Below are 10142 nucleotides of genomic sequence, written 5' to 3'. Positions count from 1 at the left end.
AAATAATGCAGTTTTTTCAATTGCATGAACTAAAAGTTGGAGGGGGACGGTATAAGCTACCTGCATCACACTCTTATGATCTTACCTACCCATTCACCCTGTCCCAATCCTGTGGACCATTTCTCTAATGTTCTCCTTCCTGTAACTTGAGGGTATATGATGACACCTCTGCACTATCTTCTCTTCCATTCCAACTAGGGTAGCCACATATCTCCTCTACTGCAAGACACTTATCTCTATCATATCTTAACTCTCATCACCTAGCATAAAGCCACCTCTTCAATACTATACAACAGCAGTTGATGGGTCGCCTTTTGCAAGTTACTTGGTGACCCAACTTGTGCCAGTACTATGCAAAGAAAGTACCAAGTACACTCTGTGGAGTGGTTGGCATCCAACCACAGAAATCATACAAAAGACACTGGAGCTTGGCACAGTCTTCTAATTCATCAGCTCCTGCCAAACAGTCCAACCCATGCCAGTATGGAAAATGGATGTTAAATGACAATATATATATTGGGTCATCCCATAAATAATGTGTTTGTTTCAATTGCATGAACTAAAAGTCAGCGGGAAACGGGATAAACTATCTGTATCAACTTGCTATAAAAGCAGATAATAATTTTACATTATTCTTAGTGCAAGTTTTGAAGAGTGCAGTTCGATTTTAACAGTTATTTTTCCAAAGCTAAAATGGAAGTGACAAAGGAGAATATTCAGTATATTTTGCTTTATGAGTTCAATAAAGGCAACAATGTAACGGAAAGTGCGACGAATATTAATGCAGTATATGGGGATTGGACAATATGTATAAGCCAGTGTCAACTTTGTTTCCAGAAATTCCGAGCCAGAATCTACACCCTGGAAGACGAGCCTCATCCTGGAAGATCTGTAAAACTCAACGAGGACATCCTGCAAACTCTGGTGGAACAAAATCCCATTGTAACTGTTGAAGAACTAGCAGAGTAGCTTTGATTTGGTCATTCAACCATTCATCGACACCTGCGTCATCGGAAAAGTCAGCAAATTGGGTCAATGGGTTCTTCACAAACATTCCAAGTCTAATCATGCACAGAGAGTGAATGTGTGATCTTCTTTACTGTTGCATCTCACCAATGAACCTTTTTGGGACCAAACAGTGACTGGTGACGAGAAATGGGTTCTCTATAAAAATGTCAAGCACCAAAGACAGTGGGTCGGGAAAGGAGAAATACCGGCACTCCAGGTAAAAGGTCTTCACCCACATAAGGTGTTGTTATTTGTTACATGGGATATGAAAGGCTTAGTCCACTTTGAACTTTTAAACCCAAAGCAAATAATAACAAAGGAGATCTACTGTGAGCAGCTTGAGTGGCTTAAGTCAGCGCTAGAAGAAAAACGACTATCTTTGGTTTCAAGACGAAAGGTGTTCTACCATTAGGATAATGCTCAGCCACATACAGTGAGGATGACATTTCAAAGGCTAGAGTAGTTTGAATGGGAAACAATGCCTCACCCACCATATTCGCTTGACATTGCCACATCTAATTATCATTTATTCCAGTCTTCAATAATCATTTGATTGGAAAAAATATGAATTCTGTAGATGATGTCAGAACAGTACTGGAAGAGTATTCTTCATCACAGACAAGTGAATTTTGGAAGGGGAGCCAGGAAATGTGTCAAGGCTGACAGAAAGCGGTCCAGCTTCCTAGGGCTAAATAGCAGCAGTATGATTCCCTTATTGGGACTGTCACGTTAAGTTGACAGTATACAACTGCTATATATATACACACACACACATGTTCAAATGTTACATCACTGAAGACTCCACATTTCTCACAATACAACCCTCTTTTAAAAGCAGTTAGGGTCTTATAGAATTAAAAACTCCATTGCTCTCACTCATTAGAATATTTTGGTATGGTTTTTGCAGTTAGATACCCTTCCTAAAACCAACCACTTTACAGTGTGTACTGGATGCTTTTTACGTGGTGCCAGCACCAGTGATTTTTATGTGGCACCAGCACCAACAGGGTCACTGAGTAACCTGCAAGACAAAAAGATCCTCAGATGGGAGGAGAGAGTAGTAGTGAGGGTGATGGTGGCTTTGTGCTAGTCGATGAGAAATAAGAGGTATAGAGGGACAGAGGTAGATATCCTATGGTAGAGCAAATACATGAATACTCCAGTTGAAAAAGAAAGGAAGGTGGGTTAGTAAGATAAAGAGAGCAATAATGAGAGATGGTGGCGAAGATGTGTCAGGATATGCGCTTGGGGGACATTGTGGGTGGTGAGAATAAGTGGTTATACAGAGGTTTGGACAGGGTGGATGGGCAGAGTAGAGGTAACTGAGGTAAATGATGGAATGAAATATAGGAGAGGCTCAGGGGCAGGTGTTTGCAATAGGTATATGAGGGCATTAAGGGTGATAGCAGATAAGTGAGGTGTTAATTATGGAGAACAACACAGGAGAGAGGAAGCACAAAAAGGAGGTGGTTGGTGGAGACAGTAGGTGGTGGAAGATAATGGAAGTGGTTCAGGGTGGGGAAGGAGATAACTGAGAAAGCAAGGGGATGTAGTATGCAGATATTCTGCTCTCTGGTGATAGAGAGGTGATGTGTGTTAGGGGATGAAAGGCAAGGGGAAATGGTTGCCAAGGCAGAGAGGATGCAGGTAGGCATGGAGCAAAGCCCCTCACAGACAAGCAATAACCAAGGTGGTTTAGGATATCAATTCCGTTGTGGTGAATGGGTCTTCTTGAGTACAGAAAGGCACCAGATATCTCAGCTCTTTGTCATTTATATATACATAACTCAGTGCAATGATCCAAACGAGAAAGTCACAAAGAGATGAGAGTTGGAAGGAGCCTATAGATGGCGAGTTTTGCCAGAAGATTCATAAGCCAGATATGGTCAAATGTTTTACAAACCTGACCAAATTATATCATGGGGAAAAAATGAACATTTAATGTAGAAGTTTAGACTCAGGTCAGGCTTAAATAAGCAGATCTATGATCAAAGACATTCTGACTGTAACCAGTTTGCCTTTTTCTATAGTAAGGATTACACAGTTCAATGTTTGCTTCATTTTATAAGATAATAGAGTGTGATTTTGAGAGCTTCAGATGCTACTTCTAGCAGTTCACATAACTGTGTAAAGGCATCTACATTAGTTCAATGAATGTATAAATCGTTGTGGTGGTAGTGATAGTAACAATAATGATACTCTAAAACGTAATAGATGGTTTAAAACAAAAAAAATTCTTTTTAAGATGGCATGGTGTGATGTGAGAGATTCTGTTATTTTAAAAAGTCGAGTGCCATATAGAGGCTTCCTACGAGTGTTACAGGTGGAACACACTTAGTCATTCAAGTAATTCTCTATCATGGGTTATACAATAAACTTAGAAACATGTACGCATGCATATGTCATATCCCTTTGAGGAAAACCATTGCCAACAGCCTAAGAGGAAGAGAAAGCATGAATACATAATCAACATCACATTCCCTTTGTTTCACTTCTAATCCTTGTTAGCTGTGCAGAAAATTCTTTGCTGAGGTTTAATAAGACAATAACACATATGTGGTTTCACTAGCTGGATTTAAAGATGAGATCCACTCTTATCTACATGATTTTTTACTTGTTTTAGTCATTTGACTGCAGCCATGCTAGGGCATCACCTTGAAGTGTTTTAGTCAAACAAATCCATCTCAGGTAGTACTTATTCTATCGGTCTCTTTTTACCGAACCATTAAGTTACAGGGAAGTAAACATACCAGCACTGGTTGTCAAGAGGTGGTGGGGGACAGACAGACACAAGGGCACAAACACACATATATATATATAAACACACATATACGATGGGCTTCTTTCAGTTTCTGTCTACCGAAACCACTCACAAGGGTTTGGTTGGCATGAGGCTATAGTAGAACACACCTGCCTGAGGTGCCATGCAGTGAGACTGAACCCAGAACTTTTTTGTTAGGAAGCAAACTTTTTACCACATAACAACGCCTGTGACCAAACATTTTGGTTAGCTTAGCTAATCTTATCTCTTTTGTTTTCAGATTTTAAACACTCTCAGGAGTGTTAGGTCAACTAATCATGTGGATCTCAGTTAATCAAAGATTTTCAACCTGCCATGTTACATGCAGGACTCTGCCTTATATGTATTTAATATGAAAATTGCTCCCCAGAGGTAGTTTCCTTCAACAAAATATTGCTGATTTTCATAATCTGTATCACTACATTACTTGTTTTCCTATAAAAGTGAACCGCTTCTAAATCTGCAGAATCAAATGAATGTTTCACTGAGGAGGTCTAATAAGACTGCAATATATACGGTTCTTTCACCAGTTGGCTATTAAAAGATAACACACTCACATCTGCATAGAATATATTTTGCTAAATTTTTTTGGTCATCTGATCTTAATGGGGTTATATCCTTTGTTATTAGATTCTATAAACACCCCATAGAGGGAGTTTTTATCTAGTTGAAGAGATAAAGTTTGTTGCTTGAAGTTAATCAACTCTGATACATGCATGAAATCCTATAATGGTATATAGCCAACTAAGCTTGTTTGGCAAATTGTCTGGCAGAACAGAGTCAAGGTTTTTTTTTTTCTTTTTTGCAGAATTCTGTTTTAAGCATGCTATTTTAACCCCTCATAACTTTTTTTATTTTCAGAAACTTTTTGCAAATTTGTATTTTACACACAACTACAAAAGAATTTTTAATTTTTCGAAATTAAAAAAAAAAAGATTTTTCAAAAATCTTTCTCCCCATAAACATATTTAATGGTCTATTGCTGGGATTTAAGCCAAAAATTCGGACTGTCCGTATTTTAAACTGTGATTTAAAAAAAAAGGAAATTCGAAAAATTTAAAAAAATTTTTTTAAATAAGGACAGTCCGTATTTTGGGCTTAAATCCCAGCAATAGACCATTAAATGTGTTTATGGGTAGAAAGGTATTGAAAAACATCATCAATACGTCAGTGACAAAGAAGGAGGATATGAGGTGGTCATGAGATGTGCTAAAAATCACGCACCAATTTTTTTTTTTTTTAATGCATAATCGTATGAATTCCCGTGTGTAGAACACAAATTCGCAAAAGTTTTCTGAAAATTCCAGGAAAATAAAGAAGTTACGGGGAGTTTAATAGAGTGAATAAGCAGAATTTCGCCTTTTTTTGTTTTTGCTAAAGAGTAAAAAGTTAGAAAAGTGTTACAGTACATGTGTGTACATTGCTGCAGAAAGGTCATATCAACAATTGGAACTGTCCTCTTCATAAAATACTCTGCTTTTCACAATGTCGACGAAGCCACGAAATGTATGGAGAGACTATTCAAAAGTTTCACCTATGTACTGAATGTTTATTATTCAGGCAAAACGCTAAATAATAAAGAACTATTTAGTTGCTGTGTATATAGAATGTTTGTAACAAGTTTATTTATTAGTTTCATTGTGTAGCTGTCGAAGTTAAAAAGTTTGGGCAACTTTAAGAGAAGAAAACGGTGTTTACAAATTCAATCAATTTGGTTTTAAGTGTAAGTAAAACCTACAAAAATATGTATAAAAATTAATGAGAACAATCACACAGTGAGTTATAAATAATTGAATTTCAGATCAGAATAAACACTAGTGAAATATATACTATTGGCCTTTTTTCTGGGAAAAAGTTACATTAAAATTGTTCCATATTTACATACTCTGAGGGATACACACACACACACACACACACACACACATACAAAATGTTACGATAAAAAAAACTTCGAGAAGGGAGATTAATTATTTCATTTGATATTTTGTTTTAGATCTTGGTCTAGAAAAATATGGACTGTGTCTATGGCCACTGTGCAGGCATTTAAGATAATTTTAATATTTAATCTACATCCTACAGACGTTCAAGTTGAGAATCGGCAACAACACTGCTACCAGTCAGGAACTCTAATGGTCACATCATGGACACGTTTCTTTCTTTTTTTCTTTTCTTTTTTATATGGCTCTCTTAGACTGGTAGGGTTTGGTAGAGTTCCGCAACTTGTTAACACCCAGGTCAGACCTACGATGAAAGGTGTCCCTACTACGATGTCCTTTAATATGCCTAGAACTATATTGACTATGTCCTTTCGCTGGTTGGGAGCTTTTATAATTGGAGTGACTGGGGTATTAGTCGTGTCCCCCATGGTGAAAAAGAGACAAAATGAAATGGCTTGAAGTGCTGGAAACAGAAATTCCCTCTTGTATAAAATGAAGATAGCAATATTTGCTCCACAGTTCTGTAAGCAAACAAATAAACAAATGTGATTTGAGGAATATTCGGCTGTTGTCACAAGCAAGTAAGCCATCATTGGTTCGCAAGTGATGTTTAGAGCTGTAGCAGATTTTCATGTAATATATTTGATACCGTATCGCACAGATATTATCTATGAGTGCTAGACTTGAAAAGAAATTTTTTTTAACTCAACAAAGAACTTAGGCAGAGTTTTCAGACTATTTTCAACATCCAAATAATTGTTTTTTCAACTTACTCAAATAGATGACACATTAACTCAATTTTTGCATACAAGTTTTTAAAAGTTTTTTGTTTGTTTGCTTTTTCTTTGATCAATGGATTTCTACTGAAACTCTGGCAATTCTGCATCACTCCCGGAGTGATGTGTTGGCGATATGTGACGGCGGCACCCAGCCCAAAAAATACTATCACATTCATTATCTCGGAAGTATCATAACGTAAATAAATGTTGTCTGACCCATTTATGAAATTATTTCTCACAACGTATATGAAATTCATACGTGGCTATGTACTATCGTCACTGTTGATTATTGATATTCTAACATATGACAAGACAGCAAAACTAATCTGCAAAATAATTGCAAGTTAGGTTAATAAACCAAATTAGGAAATAAAAAGAATATTTTCTTATAAATCTAATAATCTGTTTATGCCTTTTCAAGTATTGCTGGTCCAATAATAATAGATCACGAGAAATGACATTTATAAACAACAGAAATACCGAAATCATAAACAAAACGTGTAAATACGGTTATTTTTGCAATGAAATTTTTAATTTGGTGGCATATAACTGGAAATCTTATGAATTTAGAAATGGTAAGTCAAAATAAGTCCCAAACATAAGAAAAATATGACAAGCAGGATTGTTGTTTATTTGGGGAGTCAGCAAATATCTTAATATAATAAATATAATCTAAGTTGGAAATAAACTTAATATTCAGTTTTTAAGCTAAAATAATGTATCTATCAGGAGTGGGGACGACTGACAATATAACCTGGGGAGGAAGTCGATATATTTCAGATTGTTTATTTTCGAATCGAACTAAAACACTATATTAAAGTTATCTTATAGCCATGGTCGTCCATATACATATACTTCATATACTAAATAAACAGACATTTTCTTTTTAGAAAGTCTGCGGACTGTCGTTTAGATTCGAGACAGATTAAGAAAGAGATTTTTGAAAATATGGAATAATAAAACAGCGTTCCACGTTGACTGGTTGAAGGAATAGAATATGAAGATTGTTGTTTATTTCTTCAGACTACCAATACATACATCTGCTGGTTTTAGGAAATGAATACGTATACCGTACGTACACACATATGTGTCGTGTGTGTGTGTGTAGGTAGATCCGGCCTCCGTCTTCAGGGTGGAGAAATATGTGTGTGTCTATGCATACATACATACGTGATAGATAGATAGATAGATAGAATATTTGTAAGTTAAACCTTTGAGACACAAAATATTCATAGCAAGTATATCAAATAGACAAAAGTGTAGCAATAAAACTTACGGGTTGATTTGGGTAAACATCAGAAAGATGGCTTTTAAGTTTTCTAACAGTCCATTCAAGCATACAATCAACTGTAACATCCGCGATTCGCTGGTTGGGAGCTTTTACAATTAGAGTGATTGGGGTATTGGTCGTGTCCTCCATGGTGAAAAGAGACAAAATGAAATGGCTCGAAGTGCTGGTAACACAAATTCCCTCTTTCTCAAATGGAGATAGCAGTATATGTTCCACAGTTCTGTGAGCAAATAGATAAACAAACAATATCGTTGTCGAGAAGAAACAACAAAAAACTTGACTGATGTAATAAGAGCTATAGCAGTAAAGCAGGACAAGTTGTAAACGGTGTTAACCTATATATTTAGGAATGAGCTTTTAGTGAAGGAAGGGTGGAGCTGGATCTGAGTGGACGGTGACAAAACACGTAGACCACTGAAACTATCCTAGACTACTTGTGTTTATGGGGTGTCTAAGTTTCTAAAATTATTAACAATCTGGCGAGAAAATGTTAGTATTAGCTTATAAAGATTATTTTTTGCAGTTTACTGTTCTACAAGACGTAACATCAAAACAGATGTATAGTATTTTCTTTGTTTAAGGAATTAATGTAAAATGTCATATAAGAATCGAAATAAAAAGAGAAAGAGTCAAATTCTTTTACAAGTTGCAGTTCTGGCACGAAAGTTGAAAGTCTGCTAGGCTGCATTATAGTATTATTATACAAGATGCATCATAGTTTCCCAGAGAAACGTCAGTTTTGGTAGATTACTTCTCATCATTGCTGACTTTGTAATTTTTTTCTTCTTTGATATGAAGGTGTTTGGTAAAAGATAAACGTGTCAAAAGACTATTTCAAGAGATGACAGACACAATTTGAGGCCTCACTTTGATTTATAAAATGTTGATGGTGATGTCAAATTCTATACTTCGATGACCTCATTGACTCCATCACCAGCGGAAGGAGCCGGAACAGGAAGTACACGTATCAAATTCGTGCAACACGGACAAAATATTTCACTGTTTACTCAATAAAGCGTTACAAACGATGGGGGAAAAAAAAAAGAAAACAAAACGATAATACTGGGTATCAGTGATCAGGTTATACTCATATCATATACGACTTCGATTATTAACTATGGAAGAAGAATAAAGAAATTAATGTAGAACGTCTGTTTAATTTGTAGTTGAGCCCCGACAGATATCTGTTGCGTCATGCGACCTTAGATTAAATTCTTTCCAAAACAAATACAATGATGATCCGCGACTTAATGATTGGTTGATATAAGTTTAAAAAAAAAAAAACAAACAAATGTTCTGTAAATCTAGATTTTCTAAAATATGATTCAGAGTTGGTTTAAACTCTTGAAGTAAACATCCCTTTAGGGAAATTATTTTATTAGATTTTAGGTATTTAATCCACTCTGAACACAAATTTGTGAATAACAAAACAAGGGCAGGTTGAATTTTATAGGTATGTGGTTCCCAAAGGAAAGGATCAGAGTGACTTAAATATTAAAGTTGACGAAAGGAAATTTTTTTAGGGCGAACTGAATTAAGTGCAGGAGAAAAAAAAACAAACAAAAAATGAAACTTTTATAGTAAACTTAGCAGAAATAAGTAATAGTGATTTTTTTTCCTGAATAAACAGTAGAGTGTGTGTGTTAGAGAGAGAGAGAGAGAGAGAAAGAGAGTGTGTGTTTGTGAACAACAATCAATTTCAATTTGGAAACAGTTCACAGTTCTACAGTGCAGATAGAGTAGTTCTGATGCAACTCTCTGTATATGTGAAGTGTACTTTTGAATTTTGTGGATGATTTTTAAGCATGTCATGTATATGCGTGATTAAGTTAAATACTTTGGACAAGTTAAATGATTTTGTTAGAGTCGATGTGTATGTATACACACACGCACACACACACAAACACACACGCATGTAATTTATAGTTGAGAAGCTACATCAGTGACGTAAAGGCCTTGAGTTTCAGACCAAAAACACTCATCAAATTGTACTTTGGCACAAGATCCTCGGCGCTTGAATCATTGATATAGTTTATTGACTATAAATAAGATACAACACTCTGTTTTATGTATTCAGTTCTGGTTCTTCCCCCTCCTCCCTTTCTATCTTTCTCTCCTTGTGTGTGTGTTTCCTTGCCTAGATATTGCATGACAATTGTAGCTGAATGTCAGTGTTATTCATTTCCAGTCTTCTGTAATAAACATGTCCAGCTAAAGGGAAATGTTACCTTACTTAGAAACAGGTTAGGATTTGTGACAGGAAGGGCATTTAGCAGTAGAAAATCTGTCATCGATTTCCCTCTGGCCTACACAAGCAAGGAAAGTGA

The 10142-nt window shown here is 36.0% G+C and overlaps 1 protein-coding gene across 1 annotated transcript in view; it reads right to left on the bottom strand.

Moving 5' to 3' along the window:
- The window catches only part of LOC106879530 (homocysteine-responsive endoplasmic reticulum-resident ubiquitin-like domain member 2 protein), a 34933-nt gene extending 25951 nt beyond the window's left edge, over positions 1–8982 (bottom strand). The window contains exons 1-2 of the mRNA XM_052966354.1: positions 8459–8982; positions 7801–8035 (exon numbers count right to left, since the gene is read on the bottom strand). Of these exons, the coding sequence (XP_052822314.1) occupies positions 7801–7944 (144 nt within the window). The 5' untranslated portion in view covers positions 7945–8035; positions 8459–8982. The remainder of the gene's footprint in view (positions 1–7800; positions 8036–8458) is intronic.
- Positions 8983–10142: the final 1160 nt, after the last annotated feature.

This window comes from Octopus bimaculoides, chromosome 3 (assembly GCF_001194135.2).
Source record: "Octopus bimaculoides isolate UCB-OBI-ISO-001 chromosome 3, ASM119413v2, whole genome shotgun sequence".
Lineage (NCBI taxonomy): Eukaryota > Metazoa > Mollusca > Cephalopoda > Octopoda > Octopodidae > Octopus > Octopus bimaculoides.
Note: the sequence above shows the minus strand (reverse complement) of the source record. Positions and strands in the feature narration are given on the sequence as shown.